The 18,289-nt window shown below is 40.0% G+C and overlaps 1 protein-coding gene across 2 annotated transcripts; it reads left to right on the forward strand.

The window, feature by feature from the left end:
* The first annotated feature begins 6,514 nt into the window (after positions 1–6,514).
* rdh5.S (retinol dehydrogenase 5 S homeolog) lies at positions 6,515–16,836 on the forward strand. 2 transcript variants are annotated; one of them, XM_041583189.1, is made up of 6 exons: positions 6,515–6,688; positions 7,624–7,731; positions 12,157–12,486; positions 13,749–14,007; positions 14,999–15,162; positions 16,100–16,836. In XM_041583189.1, the coding sequence occupies exons 3-6, from the start codon at positions 12,174–12,176 to the stop codon at positions 16,321–16,323; spliced, it is 960 nt and encodes a 319-aa protein (XP_041439123.1). In that variant the 5' UTR covers positions 6,515–6,688; positions 7,624–7,731; positions 12,157–12,173; the 3' UTR covers positions 16,324–16,836. The 2 variants fall into 2 exon arrangements, with proteins under 2 accessions (XP_041439123.1, NP_001087725.1); NM_001094256.1 differs by lacking the exon at positions 7,624–7,731 and having other exon boundaries at positions 6,568–6,688.
* The last annotated feature ends 1,453 nt before the right edge of the window (positions 16,837–18,289 follow it).

Raw genomic sequence — 18,289 nt, forward strand, 5'->3', positions numbered from 1 at the left:
CAGCAATGTGGACAATCTTGTTTTTTGTACCTTGTGTAGTATTCCAAGCTGGCCACGGGCGTCTCGGTCATGTTACAGCCAATGATATCTCCTTTACGTATTTTCTAGCTAATTCCACCAATCAGTAGTTTGCACTTTTCATATACCCCAACCTTCTAACCCAAAGCCCCATCTCTGTCCAATAGAACCACACACCATACCAGTACTTTTTATTAAAGACTGACCTCACTCCAGTAACATATTTATTCTGGGCAGCTTGGTATCTTACCTGAAAAAGAATAGTTTTGGGGGTTTTTTGGTAACATAACGCACGGGAACAATTTTTTTCTACAGGCACTATAATTACAACTCTGACATGTCATTTGTTAAAGTGGTTGTTCACCTTTAATCTTTAGTGTGCTCAACATTCCAATGGGCAGTTGTATTCAGATAGCAATTTAACATCACTAAGTTGATCAATCACCTCAGTTAGTGAGATCATTCATTCTGTGAAAAAACAGGTGGTAATTACAGCCCTTATTTAAGGAAGGAAGGCATTAAAGGAGAAGGAAACTCCCAGGGCGCTAAACCCCTCCCCCCCTCCCCTGTGCTGCCCCCCCTCCCTCCTCCCCCCTGGCCTACCTGTCCCCCTGGGCAAATGCCCCTAACTTTTTACTCACCCCTCTGCGCAGGTCCTGTCCACGGAGTTCGCAGTCGCCATCTTCTCCCACGCGCGTCTTCTTCCTGCTCTGACCGGCGTCTTCTGGCGCATGCGCAGTAGGAACAGGTACCGGTACGGCTCTACTGCGCATGCGCCGAATGTCACAAAGTTTTCCGATTTCACTTCGTGACATTCGGCACATGCGCAGTAGAGCCGTACCGGTACCTGTTCCTACTGCGCATGCGCCAGAAGACGTCGGTCAGAGCAGGAAGAAGACGCGCGTGGGAGAAGATGGCGACTGCGAACTCCGTGGACAGGACCTGCGCAGAGGGGTGAGTAAAAAGTTAGGGGCATTTGCCCAGGGGGACAGGTAGGCCAGGGGGGAGGAGGGAGGGGGGGCAGCACAGGGGAGGGGGGGAGGGGTTTAGCGCCCTGGGGGTTTCCTTCTCCTTTAAATATTGTGCATGCTGGTTATAGTGCATTTCTCTCTGAAAACGGATCGTTCCAGACATGAAAACGTTGATTGGAGAGGAGAAAACTAAAAATAAAGAAGTTGCCGAAAATGATAGGCTGCTCAGCTAAAATGATCTAAGATTAAAATGCTTTCTGAAAGATGTGGAAGAAAACGGAAAACTACCATTCGAATGGATAGAAGAATAGCCAAAATGGCAATGATCAGCTCCAGGAAGATCAAAGAAGGTCTAAAGTTACCTGTGATACTGTTACAATTAGAAGACGCCTATGTGAATCCAAGCTATCGGCAAAAAAAAAAACCCGCAAAGTCCCACTGTTGAAAAAAGACGTGCTGAAGAGGTTACAATTTTCCAAAGAACACATTGACTGACCTAAAAAGATTAGGTGGACTGATGAAAGCAAGAATGTTCGTTTTGGGTTTAGGGTCCACAGACAGTTTGTCAGACGACCCCCAAACACTGAATTCAAGCCACAGTACAGTGTGAAACATGGTGGCACAAGCATCATGATATGGGGATGTTTCTCATACTATGGTGTTGGGCCTATTTATCACATACCAGGGATCATGGATCAGTTTCAATACATCAAAATACTTGAAGAGCTCATGTTGCCTTATGCCAAAGAGGAAATGTCATTGAAATGGAGGTTTCAACAAGACACCGACTCCAAACACACCAGTAAATAAGCAACATCTTGGTTCCTGACCAACAACATTGACATTATGGAGTGACCAGCCCAATCCCTGGATCTTAATCCAATAGAAAACTTGTGGGGCAACATCAAAAATGGTGTTTCTGAGGCAAAAGCAAGAAATGCAGAAGAATTGTGGAATGTAACAGGTGCCAGAAGTTGGTGGACTCCATGTAACACAGATGTGCAGCAGTTCTCAGAAACACTGATTATACAACTAAATATTATTATCTCACTCTTTGTTTTTAGAAGTTTTTACACTGTCTTAATTTCTGCTATGCTCTTTGGCTCCTTGTAGCCCTTCTCACCTTAACCTGGTTGGTTTCACTACATTTAACATATCTTGTTTTTTCTGGTGGCTTGTGCAGCCTGCCTTTCTCCTGCTTCCTACTGTGACTCTCAGGGATGCACTGCTTATAATGGGAAAGCTACAATACAATTGGCAACCATTGGTCAACCTTTTATATGGGGTAATACTCAAGATTTAGAACAAATTGACCTGTTATTTTCATTTCAAAATAAATACCTGCAGTTTTCCTAATGGAGAGACATTTAGATTCTTTGCATTTAGGGCCTGTCCATGGTTCCTGGGCACCAGTACTTACAACTCTTATTTACAACTTACCTCTATAGAGCTAGGTTAGTAAACCTTGACTGGATATTACCAGTGTATTTCACTCAACCTTTGGGATTTAATGTTGGGATATTTTAAACCATTTTAGACCAAGACCCTAATACAATGAGGTTAGACATAGCCTTGTGATTCATGCTCTGTTTCACTAAAACCCATTACCCTTTCCAATAAGCAATTTTTAGGACCAGAAAATCACAATTTTCCGACCACAGCAGGGGCCTCTGGGAAGATCTAATTAGGTCAGTCTAAAAGCACGCTGTATTTCATACCTGCTGTGTGCCTTATATGGATCTGATAACTTTTCCACTGTAAGAGCTGAAACACACAGGTGGAAGCCTTATCAAGTCTCATTTTTGTGGTTTTAGAGGTTTTTGAAACCACGACTAGACTCACTTTCTCTAAAACCACAAATGTCATGAAATTTATTAAAATATCCGAACTGAAAAAGCATGATCGAGAAAACTCAGTGATCTTTTTGACTTGTCTCACAATAACTATGACTTTTTTATATTGCTACACAAAAGCCAGTGTCAAAAACACCAAAATGACTCTAAAACCACAAATAAAAGAAAGATCTTCCAGTTGTTAAAGGGACTTCTGCCAGGGTAGGAACAAGGGGTAGGCAAAGTAGGCACGTGCCTAGGGCGCAAAGCTGGGGGGGGGTGCCAGGTTCTTACCTGCTCTGTCGCCTACTCCATGTCCAGTCCCCTCACTACCCATCTTCTTCTGCTTCTGTGTGCATGCCAATTAGCGCTTCTGCGCATGCGTGCCGGCGTCAACTTGCGCATTATGCGCTGACGTCAACTCAGTGTGGCCCTGCTCTGATTTCTGCACATGCGCAGTTTCGGAAGAAGGGGGCGAAGCAGCCGGCAGGGTTGCCTTGGGCAAGAAACTGGACATGTATTATGTGCAAAGTCATTATTCCTTGCTTGTTTGTCCGGAGTTGCTGGGTGGTGACACTAGACTAACCATTTAAAGGACGAGTTATGCTAAAAATGAAAATAAGTCTTTCCACTTGATATACTACTTGTTTCTACCCTGTACATTTAAAAAAATGTTTTCTTTGAAGCAGAAATCCTGGTATTTTTAGAAGTAAGTCTTCTGTGGTCAGCCATCTTTTGTCTGTAGTCTAAATAAAACGTTAGATAATACACATGAATAACACGCACCTAAAAGACCTTTCATGCAGGAAACTACATATATTTTTAATAAAAAAAAACCTGTCCCATTGGTCTAACTATATAGAAGAAATAGGGACTGGAGAGCCTTTCAATGTATTTGATTTTCTTTATTGAAGCACTACATGTTTCGGACAACAAAGGTCCTGGCATGCACCCAAGGAAGGACCTTTGTTGTCCGAAACCTGTAGTGCTTCAAATAAAGAAAATCAAATACATTGAAAGGCTCTCCAGTCCCTATTTCTTCTATGTTACTAAGTGGAGGTGGAAAACACTGGAATCTACAAAAAGAGTGGACGAGTAAGGAATTTAACTTCCATTGTCTAACTATAGAGGTAGCAAACCCCCAAGTGACAGGGGAGCCTGTACCATGGAGTCTACTTTCTCTATAGTTGTTGATCCCTGTTGCTTTCACTGGTATTGGTTCCTGTGCACACCAGGCCCCTCTGAAGAGATTCGGCATCACATGATTCACCACTGACCTGCACTCTGGAAAGTGTGCCGGCCTCTAGAAAGTGCAGACTAAGGCCATTTTAAAACACAGGTGGAGAAAAGGCCAATCCATTGTTTTGTAGTGAGTGCATGTTGCGGATTTGGTGTGAGGTGCAAAAGTACACATTTTCACATCTAAATATGTCCCTTGTCTGTGTGGTGACAGGCCAATGCTGTTCCTGTGCACACACACAACAAGGACTGGAAGACAGATCAGTATAGTGTGCTACTAGTTTAAGTTAACATTGTTTTTTAAAGGAGAAGGAAAGGTTAAAACCAAGTGAGCTGAATAAATATAAAATTCTAGCTTGCACTATTGTAGCTAATCTATTGCCAATAATCTGCCTCTGCAGCTTTCCTTCTTCTTTAAATGCATTTAGGGCATTTTCATTTTCTGGTGTTGACTGTCTCTTTAAGGGGCTGCAACTGCACTAATACAACTGAACTGCACCACAGTTTTGCCCACTATTTTATTAAGTATACCTTGACATTTTTGTTTGCTCTCCCCTGTCGGAAGTGTTTATTCAAAGGACAAACAGCCAAGCTGTTGTGCAAGTGCCCCGGTTGAATTTACCTCCCCTTGACACCGAAAAGACTGGCAAAGGACTTAGAGAGGGCTGTAAAATATCATCATACTTATTAAACCTGTATATTTAGCATATCACGAGAGAAAGATGATCAAGGATTATTAGCACCCTTTGGCTGATGCATAATATTCACAGCTGAAAATGAAAAAGACTTTAAAGGAATATTGAAGAACAGGACTGTAGGTAGGACTATAGCTAAATATGAAGCAAACCAAGGTTACAGAAAAACAGGCAATCTTATGCCTCCTAAGCCATTAACAACAAAGGATCAAAGACTCAAGAAATATAACACAGACTGCTACTTAATAGAATGAATGATCTAGAAAAGATCTTCAAATACACAGTGTCCATGTTTTCCACCAACAAATTATTTTATTGCCAGTAGAAAAGCATTTTTGGGAAATCTGTAAAGATTAAACCACGGGCGACAAATCTCCTTGACATCATCCTAAGAACGCCTGGAGTTTTTTTTGGATTTTTTATCTGATTTTCATGATTTTTTTGGATTTTTCATCTGAAAACTCTGTTTTTTTTTACAGAAAACTTTGTGGTATTGCACGAAACCCATCGCACATCAAAAAATCATTGAGACTTCTCCCATTGACTTATATGCAACATTGACAGGTCTGCAATGCCAGATTTTCTGATTCTGACTTTTCCATCTTCGGGGTCTAAAAGTCCAATTTTAAAAAAAATCATGAATTTTTCGTGATTTTTGCATTCGGAGTTTAGTAAATAACCTCCTTATAGTCTATGTGTAATGTGTACTGTATATTGTGAGTCAGTCCCTAAACTCAGTAAGTGACAGCAGCACAGAGCATGTGCAGTGAATCTGCAGAAAAGAAGATGAGCTACTGGGGCATCTTTGGAGACACAGATCTTTACTGCTAAAGGGCTTTGGTTGCCTTGGGCTGGTACAGAAGCCTAAAACATAATGTACAACATTTCTAGCCTACTTCTAGTTTAACTTTCCTTGTCCTTAGAGCTGGTGATACACTGAAAGATCTGCTCGTTTGGTCAGGACTTCATCAACAAGCAGATGCATAAATTGCCCCGACAACATATTTAAACCTGCACAATCTATGTGTAGGTAATTTTCACCTAGATATCAATCTGGTAAACCTGTCAGGGTACCCAATATATAAGCAGATAAGCTGCCAATTGCTGAATTGGCAGCTAAAATCTACCCTTGCATGGCCACCTTTAGGCTTAGTATGGCAGATTGTTAGGGGTGGCAGACTGGCTCTACTCTTGAAATACTTATCACAGTTACATTTTGTTTAATCATTCAGTTCTTTTTATATACATATATGTCACACAAGGCTTGTTGCACAACACACCAGAAACATGAAATAGTTCAGCTCTGTGCAATATGTTGGCACTCTATGAATACATGTTAATAATAATGATAGCACGACACAGTGGCCTAGAGTGGTAGAAATTTCCTTTTTGCAATTGTACCTCAAACCACATATTTATGTAAATAATTTATTCTCCTAGTACAGAAAAGATGGGCAAATGGCTCGAGTCAAGTAATTAGCAGAGCAGCAAACACAAGATATTGACTGAGGACATTATTTGCCAAAAATAATCCTTATATTGATTACATTTGCACACACAGAAGAATGATCAGAGTATAGGTTATCAAGATGATCTTTATAGCTTAAAAAAAGAGATGCATAATAAATTTGAGTATATACAGTTGTATTTGACCCCTGGTACCTCGCTGTAACCTGCAATGATCTGCAAAGCGTTAACAGCCCATTCTCCTCCCCACCTCCTTCTCCTAGAAATAAATCTAGGAAAATCTCTCCTTTAAAGCTGATGGACTTTGGCTATGCAGCACTACATGCCTTCATTCCCCTGCTAGAGCTCATCACTGACAAAACGAGGTAGATAAGGAAACAAACGACACACCAAATCTGCTAACAGGGGAACTGGAGATCCTGCTCCACCGAGCAGCTTGTGTCCCGGGAGTAAAGGAATAGCTAAGGTAGGTGCTTGCACAGATTCAACTCGTGGCTTGGGTGCTGCAAAACAAGCACCTGTGAAAGAATTTCAGATCCAGTACATATTGAGTACAAGATCTACAACATATACGGTGCTCATGGGGAGTCATTCCTTTTATAGTTTGCAAGTTGTACAGTATGTTACCAGTAGCTCCACTTGCAGTATAATAACGTTAAACTGTTAAACTACACAGAGGTAAGTGGGCAGGAAGCTGGTTTCTGTTTGGATCTTGGCTGTAGTGTGGGTAAATAGGTGATAGTTATTGCTCAGTTTCAAGCCACTGAGGGATATCAGTCAATACTGAGTCAGTACAAGCTATTAATATTTAACTGGCACCTAGCTGGAGAAAGAAAGGGAACTGGAAAAGGCAATTATCAGTAGGGGACTTCTTGCATGTATGTGTTACTGTGCTTGCACTTATTCTCCATGTACTGAAACTGCTTACTCCATGCACTGTATGTATTCCTGTAAGCAATACCTTCCAGCGTGCAATAAGGTAACTAAGCAAACTCCACTTTAGTGCTTGTTCTCTGCTAATAAGCCACGGATTTGGCTCCTATTGTATAAAAAGATTGTCATGCCACACTATAAGGAATGATTGTACTTCAACAATTGCTTTGCCTCGTTGTCTTGTATAAATCCATCATGCAACTTGTAAGTCTTATTCCCATGAGCACCCAGCACATGCACAGGGATTCTAAAAAAAAGGTGCAAATAAAGTTGGGAAATGCCATAGTGCATTTGTGTTCAATATTCATTTTTTTTTTAACAAAGCTCCCACATTCATTTTTAGTTGTTGTTGTAGGATTCTCCCTGTGTCTCCATTAAAGGTGAAGAAACACCTGCCAATATTGCTGTTCTCTGCAATTGATATTAATTGTTTCATGTTTATTTTGTATATGTAACTCTATTTTTTAGGATCCCAATTCACCTATGTGATACCCTTTAAAGGTCCAGGATTCAGTGGGAACCTCAGGGTAACACCTCTAAGTTGTGATTCGTTCACTAACAGGCAGTATCACCTGGGTGAGACACTCTTATGGTGGAGTTCAGTACCACTATTTCTAGCTCAACCTATCTTATTCTTCTACTATAATGTAACAGCTGCTACTTCTATCACCTTGTTCACATGCTATTCTTGAACTTCACTACGGGTTTGTCTCCCTTTTCCCTCCTTGTTGGTCCCTTGTTGACACCAACTCAGAGGCTAAAGAGAAAGAGAGAAACGTTCCCTCCTACTATAACAAAGGTTGCAGGAACCAGTCATAACATCCCTAACTCAATAGGGGCAAACTGTCCCACCCAGATAACTAGGTTACTGGGCCAGGACTTAGCAGAAAATGTAGGGGATGCTCCAGAGCAAGTAAGGTATTTAACCCTATGGGTCCCTATATATGGTTCTTTTAATATACGTGTGTTTTAGAGACGTGTATGTTAAAAAAAAAGGGCCTTTACCCCAAACACAATTAGGGTTGGCACCCGGCCGGTATTTTACCTACATAGCCAATAAAACACCCACCAAGGCCTTAGCTGGTGTTATAAATTTACAGGCAATGTAGTTGCCAATAAAATTATAATTTCCTTAAATTAGTTACAAATCTATCTAAGTGCAGGTGCTGAGTATTCTCTCTGCCAAAAAGCCTCCTATTTAATTAAGTTTCAGAAACGTTGCATCTTTTCTGGCATCAGTGCAGGAGATCAAAGAAAACCCAGATCTTTTTAATAAAAAAATCTGGTACTGCTGAGTGAACTGTCAAAATCAGGACTGCCCTGCAGAAAAAGAAACATGGAAGGTATGCAGCAGTATTAGTCTCTACTTTGTATTACTTCTTCTATACACACTCTCTGTAAATTGGGTATTTTGGACACTAGCTGCAGAAATTCAAACTGGAATGCTGCTGACCAAAAGGCTAAACCATTAAAAAAACCCATAAAAAAAGAAATTAAAAATGAAAAACAACTGCAGCATCACTGTATGCATCATATTAAAAGTTAATTTAAAGGTAAACTACCCCTCTAACCACTTCTCTGCTGTAGGCTGTAAAATATGCTGTGCCAGCTGTCCATATCCCGACTACCACTGTTGTACATTTTATGGTTCTTGGATGTCCTCTGAGCTATGTTGCACTGCTAGTGTCCAGACTAGATGACACTAGGGGTGTAAAATAAAGAAATTCATCTTATTAGCATGCCATATTTGTATATAGTCTCTCTGGGTAAATTCTGAACTATGTATCCCTATAATAAAACACTCTAAGAGCTAAACAGACGAGAGTACTTGGATGTTGGTAACTTTTAGTAACATTTAAACAAATTCAACAAGTCTGATTTGAATGATAAATCCAGTGCATGAATTAGGGACAATTACAGAGAATAGTGACATGTGTTTCTTGCGAGGCGCAGCACAGGAAATGCACAGCAGGAAACAGCACAGGAAAAAAATGGTGGGCGGAGCTGTAAAATTGTTTGAGAAATATTATTTTTTTCTTTTAAAAGTTACAGTTGTGTTATTTGTGTAATACAAAGTAGGCAGCAGGGCAGCTCACATGTCAGTAAACACCAATATACAGCAAGATAAGGTTTTTTTGGTCAAAACCCATTTTAGTGAAATTGTTATAGAAATTGTATAACAAGAATTAAACTGCAAGGGATTCTGGATTGTTGGTAATGAGAAGTTGTCCAGTTTCTTATCAGATAAACAGCAAGTATTCCATCCATCACATATAGCAACTGTGTACAGAATATATGTTTCAGGGAACACTTTCAAGCCACCTGCCTATTTTATGAAGTGTTGAGATAACATAACATCTACAGGGGCTTTTGAGCTGATTCAAATTAATAATGTTATACCGTATTCTAGCCAGGTACAGCACATCTCTATTTTGGCTTGTTTCCCCTTTTTTATTTTTTTTCCTTTTCACCTTTTTTCCTTTATACCATTAAAATACTATCTGGAAATACACTTGATATGTTATATCAAAGTGGAAAGTTGTCACGTATTTTTGCTTGTCCACAATTACCTTTTAAGGCTCGCTAGATATATGTTACTGGTGTGTTCACCAAAAATGTTTGAATCATGTTGCAAGAAAATATGTAAATGTGAAAAAATTGATTAAAAGAAATATTGCAACCAAAACTGCAAAGGATTCACAGGGGTAGTTGCGTGAGTTGCAACAGTTGTGCCCAATGCCAAACTCTTGAACTTTCATCTTGTGGCTAGGGATGCACCGAATCTAGGATTCCGTTCAGGATTCGGCCAGGATTCGGCCTTTTTCAGCAGGATTCAGGCGAATCCTTCTGCCCGGCCAAACTGAATCCGAATCCTAATTTGCATATGCAAATTAGGTGCGGGAGGGTAATTGCATGATTTTATGTCACAAAACAAGGAAGTAAAAAATGTTTTCCCCTTTCCACCCCTAATTTGCATATGCAAATCAGGATTGGGATTCAGTTCGGTATTTGTCCCGAATACTTCAGGGGTTCAAAAATAGTGGATTCGGTGCATCCCTACTTGTGGCACACAGGATCATTTTTGGGGGGTTTATCTGCTGTGATGGAACTGTGCCACAGTGTCGGTTCAGTTCGGTTAATGCCACTTTTTTACACACCAGGCAGAATGCCCAGTCATTTCAGTTGCCAGAGGCCCAACACAGGTCTTGAGAGACTTGGCAGCAAATAAAGCCACCAGCAGCCATATATTAGTTGTTTTTAAAGCATTGGTATGAAAATAGCCCACAAGATCCTCCCTATTTTATCCAAGTACAGGTATGGGATCTTTTACTCGGAAACCCATTATGCAGAAAGTTCTGAATTACGGGAAGGCTGTCTCCCATAGACTTCATTTTAGAATAATTCAAAACGATTTCCTTTTTTTCTGTAAAAATAAAACAGTGCTGTGTACTTGATTCAAACTAAGATATAATGAATCCTTATTGGAGGCAAATCTATCTATCTATACATATGTGTATGTCACTGATAAAATGCATGTGTATTTGAGCTTATGTTGTTGTTGCAGAAAATGTATGTTACACAAAATGTAATGTTAACGGTTCACCTTTAATTTAACTTTTGATATGTTATAGAATGGCCAATTCTAGGCAACTTTTCAATTATTTATTTTATGTCATTTTTTAATTATTTGCCTTTTTCTTCTGACTCTTTCCAGCTTTCAAATGGGGGGTCACTGACTCAATCTAAACAACAAATTGTAAGGTTACAAATGTATTCTTATTGCTACTTTTGATTACTCATCTTTCTAGTCAAGCTCTATCCAATTCATATTCCAGTCTCTTATTCAAATCATTGCATGGTGGCATTTGGACCCTAGCAACCAAATGATGGAAATTGCAAACTGGAGAGCTGCTGAATAAAAAGCTGAATAACAAAAAACACAAATAAAAAATTAAAAGTAATTGCAAATTTTCACTACATCATAATACAAGTTAACTCAAAGGTGAACAACCCCTTCAATATTGTACTTCAGTACCGACACAAGTCCACAAATCTATATATGTTATCAGACTTTTTTGTTTTCAGTTAAATTGAAAACAATGTCTTTTTGGAAGTTTTCCTTTTTGTGGTTGCTGTTTCCATGAAAATGGTTAAATAACTAGAGATTTGGTGTTTATACAGAAGGATATATAACATGCACTTCTGCTCTGTCACATCTAAACACCAAGGGCAAATCCATAAAGATCAGGAGTGATTTGTATCTGTACACAGCTCAGACGAATGAGAGAAATGAAAATGCTATTTGCAGAAGTGCTATTACTTATATAAAGGAATTGAGGCAGTGGAAATTACAATAATGTTGTTTTTTTTAAACTTTACTGCAAAAGTAGTTGCATTAGCCACTAAGCATGATTGCTATCATTTAATGGCTTCTCAGGATTACTGGATCTACTCTGCTGTGAAGTGCTCAAGGCAGGATATATAGTTCAGACCTATACAGTATATGTATTTACAGTATGTGTGTATGTGTTGATACAGGCGCTGACCTATAATGTTGCTCTACAGCAGGGATCCCCAACCTTTAGAACCCGTGAGCAACATTCAGAAGTAAAAGGAGTTGAGGAGCAACGCTAGCATGAAAAATGTTCCTGAGGACCCAAATAAGGGCTGTAATTGGCCATTTAGTAGCCCCTATGTGGATTGTCAACCTATATTGAGGCTCTGTTTGGCAGTACACCTGGTTTTTATGCAAAAATAATCTCCTCATTCAACCTCTATTCTCCATTCTGTTTTCTTTACATACTATAATGAATTATTCCATCTATTTAGCCTCTTTGTTCTCATAGAAATAGGGAATGGCCATGAAATAGGCCAAAAGTTTAGCAGCATGAGGGACCACTGACACCTGGGCCCACCGGGAGTTTTCCTGGTCTCCCGGTGGGCCAGTCCGATACTGTTGCTCTATAATGTTAAATTAAATTGCCTTTATCTCCCTTGCAGTTTTGCACAGAAATTAGATGTGGTGCTACGTGCTTCTTTTTGCCATAGCATGGACCATTGGGTGGCTGCTAAGGGACAGGCAGAAGATTTCAAGATTCTCCAACAAATATGTCTTTATCTCTGGCTGTGACACTGGCTTTGGCAATTTGCTTGCAAAGAGACTGAGCCGAAAGGGATTCCAAGTCCTGGCTGGGTGCCTTACTCAAGCAGGAGCAGATGACCTACAGAAAGCTTGTCCTACTGGTCTCACGTGCACTTTACTGGATGTTACCAATCAGGACAGTATAAACAAGGCAGTTGAGTGGGTGAAGTCAGAGGTGGGAGACAGAGGTAAGAAATGGCAATAATTCAAGGAAATTGCATCTTCATTTTTATTCTTTATTATTTTATCTATTTATTTTATTTTACTCTTTTTTTACTCTTTTTTTTTTATTGTGGTTTGAGACATTTGGTCAGCAGCTTCTGTTATTCAAGGTTCTACACCAAAAAGATCATACAATGGCTTATTTATAACCTGAAATGCAGTTGTGGTTACACAACAATGATCACAATTGCTGCACTGATTTACACATTCATTAATGGTAATTGTGTTCAAAGCTGCTCCGTGCACTTCCACATCTTTGTGCTTAGCGCCATTTTGTCCACCCTGCCTCCTGCAAATATAGAGCAATAGCAGCTATTAACACTAGGGAACCCTGTAGGTACTGCCAGCTTGGCAGGTGACACTTGCTCCAGGATTCCAACATAAGGCTTCATCAATAGGTACAGTTTGCCAAATAGAAATCTTGCAGAAGCAAATAAAAAGAGCTGCACAATTTGGAGATTTGTTGCTTAGTACTACATACTGGATATACAGTATCTGAAGACAGTGTGTTGTCGTATATTGGAGGTGAGGTAAGTTGGCATCTGAATTAGTTAGCTGAAAACATATCCATCACAAGTCCTGTTTATTGGGCCTTTGCTAAATACAGGTAAATAGTTCCACAAAAAAAACTATACTCCGTTTATCATCAGATGATGCCTTCCCTCTGCAGTGGTGGATTAATGACTTGTGAGGCCCCTAGGCTATATACACATTGGCCCCATTCTAGGATACTGCTGGGTCTGGATGCAAGGATGCATCTCAAGCTCTCTATGTCGGGTTTGGAGTGTGCCAGTGACGTAAATGGATCTGCATGCACCTTGCCTGCCTTCTTCTCCCAGCAGGTGCACCTGACAAGGTCCAGCAGTACAAATAAAAATAAATGTTCTCATAAAAGGAAATGGAAATAATAACTTAAAAAAATCTATATGGGCCTCTGATCAAACTGGGCCCTTAGGCTATACCCTAAGGGACCTTGAGCATTAATCCACCCACCCCATCTCTCTGCACAACAATACCTGTGGCATCAAAAATATTTCATAGTTCTTCTAGCATCTGCGAAGAATTCTTTGACTGAAAAAACTATATGGCAGCCTCATCCTTAACTGAAGAATATGAATATATTTTCCCTATGTGGCCATGTGGCCTTTTCTTTCCCCTTTTCTTATTGCACATAAATAATGCAATCATTATTATCTGCAATGATCTCTTGGCCATACGTTATCAACAGGTCTCTATGGGTTAGTTAACAATGCTGGGATCGCTAATCCTATCGGGCCCACTGAATGGATGACCATACAGGACTATAGGAAAGTTATGGAAGTCAATGCATTTGGAACCATTGCTGTCTCTTTGAGCTTTCTGTCACTGATAAAGAAGGCACAGGGGCGTATTATAAACATGGCCAGCATCCTTGGAAGGATTTCAGCTAATGGAGGAGGGTACTGCGTATCCAAGTATGCTGTCGAGGCCTTCTCTGACAGTTTAAGGTATAGTATGTTGGACATTTCTAATGAGATCCTTTTGCTAAAATATATAAAATTCATTAAATCTGTAATTTCATTTTATATATATATTGCCATCTAGTGGATAGATTAGAAGAATAGTATCAGACTCCCAGTGACTTTAGATATTACAGATATCATACAGAATACAGTTTGTATCCCAGTGTTCCTTACTCAGTAGGGCATGGAAATCTGTGCATCTATGCAGTGACCAGGCCATGCTGTTTATGCTTCTGAGATGGAACTGGATGGCCACCAGACAGCGTATGTCCTCCCAAATGGCAATTGTGCCATGATTTTGGCTCAAGGCTGGGTTTTGTGCAAAGCACAAAGAGGGAATTTTCTCTCAGGGGCCACTTGGAGGAAGAATGTTTAAAAAGCTTGAAGGGTAGATCCTTATGAAGGGTTAAGGTTTTGTAAAGCTTTAATTCTTTAGAGCACGAAAAAGTCTCTGGGCTGTGATTGGCTATTTGGTAGCCCCTATGTGGACTTACAGCCTATGGGAGGCTCTGTTTTGCAATACACCTGGTTTTTATGCATCCAAAAATTGCATCCAAGCCAGGAATTCAAAAATAAACACCTGCTTTCAGGCCACTGGGAGCAACATCCAGGGGGTTGGTGAGCAACATGTTGCTCATGGGCTACTGGTTGGGGATCACTGCTCTTCATTGACAGCAGGACAGTTCTGGTCATCCTGACTCTGGGGCAAATCATAGAGAAGTGCAACTGATCAGGTAACTCCAGAAGAATGGGGGCGTTAGCATCACAGCCAGTTGGTATGTGGGAGGACTTATGTCATAAACCCATTTTAAAGTGTGTACACAAAATGTTACAAATATATACGTGTGTGTTAAAACTTTTCCATTTTGTGTGAGATATGTTTGTAATTAACATTTTGACCCCTATTTTGCTTGTGCTATTGTGATGTACCTACATGTGAAATACTCACTGAAAAAAACCCTGCTTTGTGCCTTAGACGGGACATGCAGCACTTTGGGGTAAGAGTGTGCATCATAGAGCCTGGATTCTTTAAGACGGCTGTGACTAACCTGGATTCTATTGAGCGCTCCTTGCAGCTACTCTGGGATCAGATGCCGCCTGAGACAAGGATGACCTATGGGGACAAGTATTTCCAACAATGTAGGTTTCTGCACAGAACCTCCTATTATACTATAATAGAGCTGCACCAAATTCTAGTTTTAGAATATGACTGAATACCCACCACAAATAATTGGCCCTAATCCCAAAACAAATTCAGACTTTAATCTGCATATGCAAATGAGTAAAATATTCAAAACAAATTTCAACAATTGAAAAAACTGTCATATAATACTAAGAGGTAGATTCATCAAGGATCGAATTGAAAATTTTTATTTTTTTTTTTTTTGCTGGAAAAAAAATCGAATTTGAATTAAATTCAAATTTGAATTTGCAGCTCAAACCCGTTTTTATAAATTTGATTTTTTAAATAAATTTTGATTGGTTGTTTTTTTTCCGCATTTCAAGTTATTGGAGTTGACGGGAGTTTTTAGAAACTCCCATAAACTCAAAATTCAGCCCTTGATAAATATGCCCATAACGATTTGTATTCTGTTCGCCACGTAATTCTGCAAAAAAGGCTGGGATTATGAAATCCGGAAACAAATCTGGTGCTCGTGTGACTTAACATGTATGGTTTGTTTGTGTGCATCGTAGGAACCCATGGGGTGGCCCATAATACTTAAAATGGCAGTTTTCTATTTAGAATTACCCAAAGGCACATACTACAAAAAAAGTATATTTTTATTAAAGAAAAAAGTTCTTTTTTATATAGATCTCTGAGCTCCAAGGCATGATGTCAGTATATGGAAAGAACAGCATACTACTAGCCATTTTATTATAATTGCATTTTTAACATTGGGAAAGCATGACAGTTATTCCTAGCCAATGAGGCTTCTAGTTGGGATCTTATCAGGGGCCCATATGGACTCTGCTAGATAGATAGATAATATAGATATATATAATTCAGTCCATACACTAAAAGTGTTTTATTACCTGTATTTTATGTATGGCTCTTTGCTTTGTGTTGTTTCTCTAGACCTGAAAGTGCAAAGACTCATCATGAACTTCATCTGTGATCCGGATATCTCCAAAGTGCCCAAGTGTATAGAACATGCCTTGCAAGCCCGATACCCACGCACAAGATACAGTCCAGGCTGGGATGCCAAGCTGGTGTGGCTACCAGCCTCTTATATGCCAGCATTCATTACAGACACTGTACTGGCTTTTGTACTTCCCAAACCCAAGCACAGTGTCCATTAGCAATACTATTTATACACTATGTTTTAGGATTTTTAGAGCAGTGTGTATACTCTGCTTTAGTTATATTACAATCAAATGGCCATGGAAATGCGTATCCCATAATGCAAAGTGATACCCTGCTGTATGGCATGGCATTATGTCCTTGGCAATGGCAGCTGTCTATTACATGTGGTGCCATAGTGGGACAAAATGCTCAGTGCAAAAAGACAGGTATAAAACACATTTTGGATCTAATACTTAGAATGAGGTTATGTGTAGGCTTGAGATATTTCTGTAGTGTGGAATGAATGATCTTGCTCTGGTTCATTGACCAGGGTGCAGTTTAGTGGCATCAACAGAGAAATCACTGAGGCAGATATGAGCACCCCATGCAGTGTAGTGTGGCCTGCCTATGAAATGACCCAGCAGAACCCTATTGGCCACAGGCCTAAATACAGACATTTTTCTATGTTAAATAGCTTTAACTATTACTGTGACTTTATGTTAATGAAAACTACATGTTAAATCACTTAATCAGTGTATTTTTCTGTTCCGTACACCTGGAAAACAACAACCAGACTGGGGGGAGTTATAGAAGCACCCCTTGGTATTGGCTTGTGTGTATAAAGCATATTTGACGTATTTGCAACCTATGTTTCAAAGAGTATTAACTCTTAATTAATTTTTTGCCACATCATTTTTGGTATTCAAGGATACTTTTGTTTACGAATATATTTTCAACCCAGCTAATAGGCCATAAATATCCATTTTTATATATTTTAATAGATTCTGCATTATCTGCAGTGCCCCACCACCCACACTTGAGAGTCCAGCAACAAACCCCCTCGTTAGATGTTAAAGTGGGAGAGGGTGGAACAGGGATAGCGGGATGTGAGCAGGGCAGGATCCTGCTTGGATTCTAAATATCTGAAACATAGACCTGTTCGAGACCATTGACCTGCACCTTGAATTGCAACCTACATTTTTACCCTCTTGGACCTGTGATATTATCAGAAGGTGGGCGAAAAAAGATTTTTTTAAAAATTAGCTTATATCAATACCTGTGACCCACAGCAACACAAACCCACACTTATACCCACATCCACAGGTCCGACCCACATACTGCATGTTCCTTATTCTGGCTCAAGGTTCTCATCCTTCTCCTGGGCTTCTGGATATATTTTAGACATTGCAGACAAAGGCAGTATTAAGTCACAATTTGTGTTTGGGTGTCACTTTATAGATCTTGATCTTGTTAGAGGCCTGGGCCAGCCAGTTGTTGGAAGAAAGGCAGCTTTCTTGTATGGCCTAAAGATGGCCATAGATGCACCGATAATATCGTTCAAAACTAATTTTCGTATGACATTTGGTGTATGTATGGTGGGAAACGAGCCGATATTGGCAGAAAACTTGGATATCGGTCGGCTCATCGATTAGGCTGGCCAAAAAATGGGAGCCTTTGAAGGCACCTGAACATCAGCCATTGTTAAAGCTGAATCGTCAGATACAAGTAGAATTCTATAGTTTCTACCAGTATATCTGACGATTCAGCTCTACACGTGTGTTGAAACGATAGACTTATTTCTATGGTCACCTTAAAGGTAAGGCCAGACGAGGAGATTCGGGGAGATTTTGTCGCCTGGCGACTTATCGCCACGTCTTTTGCGCGACTATCTCCCCGAACTGCCTCAGCATTTTTTCCCCATAGGCTAGAATGTAAAGTCGCCTGCGCTAATGCACAGGCGGCGATGCGTTTTCAATAGTCATCATCATCATTTATTTATATAGCGCTGTCAAGATACGCAGTGCCCAAAGTTGCCTCACTGAACAAAAGACGTGGCGATAAGTCGACAGGCGACAAAATCTCCTCGTCTGGCCTTACCCTAAGAGACTAGGAACTCAATACTCGGAGATTCTAGGCCTGATATGAGTGGCTCATTCTTGTGCCCAGGTGCCATACCATTTAGCCAAGGGAGTGTGCAATTCA

This window comes from Xenopus laevis, chromosome 2S (assembly GCF_017654675.1).
Source record: "Xenopus laevis strain J_2021 chromosome 2S, Xenopus_laevis_v10.1, whole genome shotgun sequence".
Taxonomy (NCBI): Eukaryota; Metazoa; Chordata; class Amphibia; order Anura; family Pipidae; genus Xenopus; species Xenopus laevis.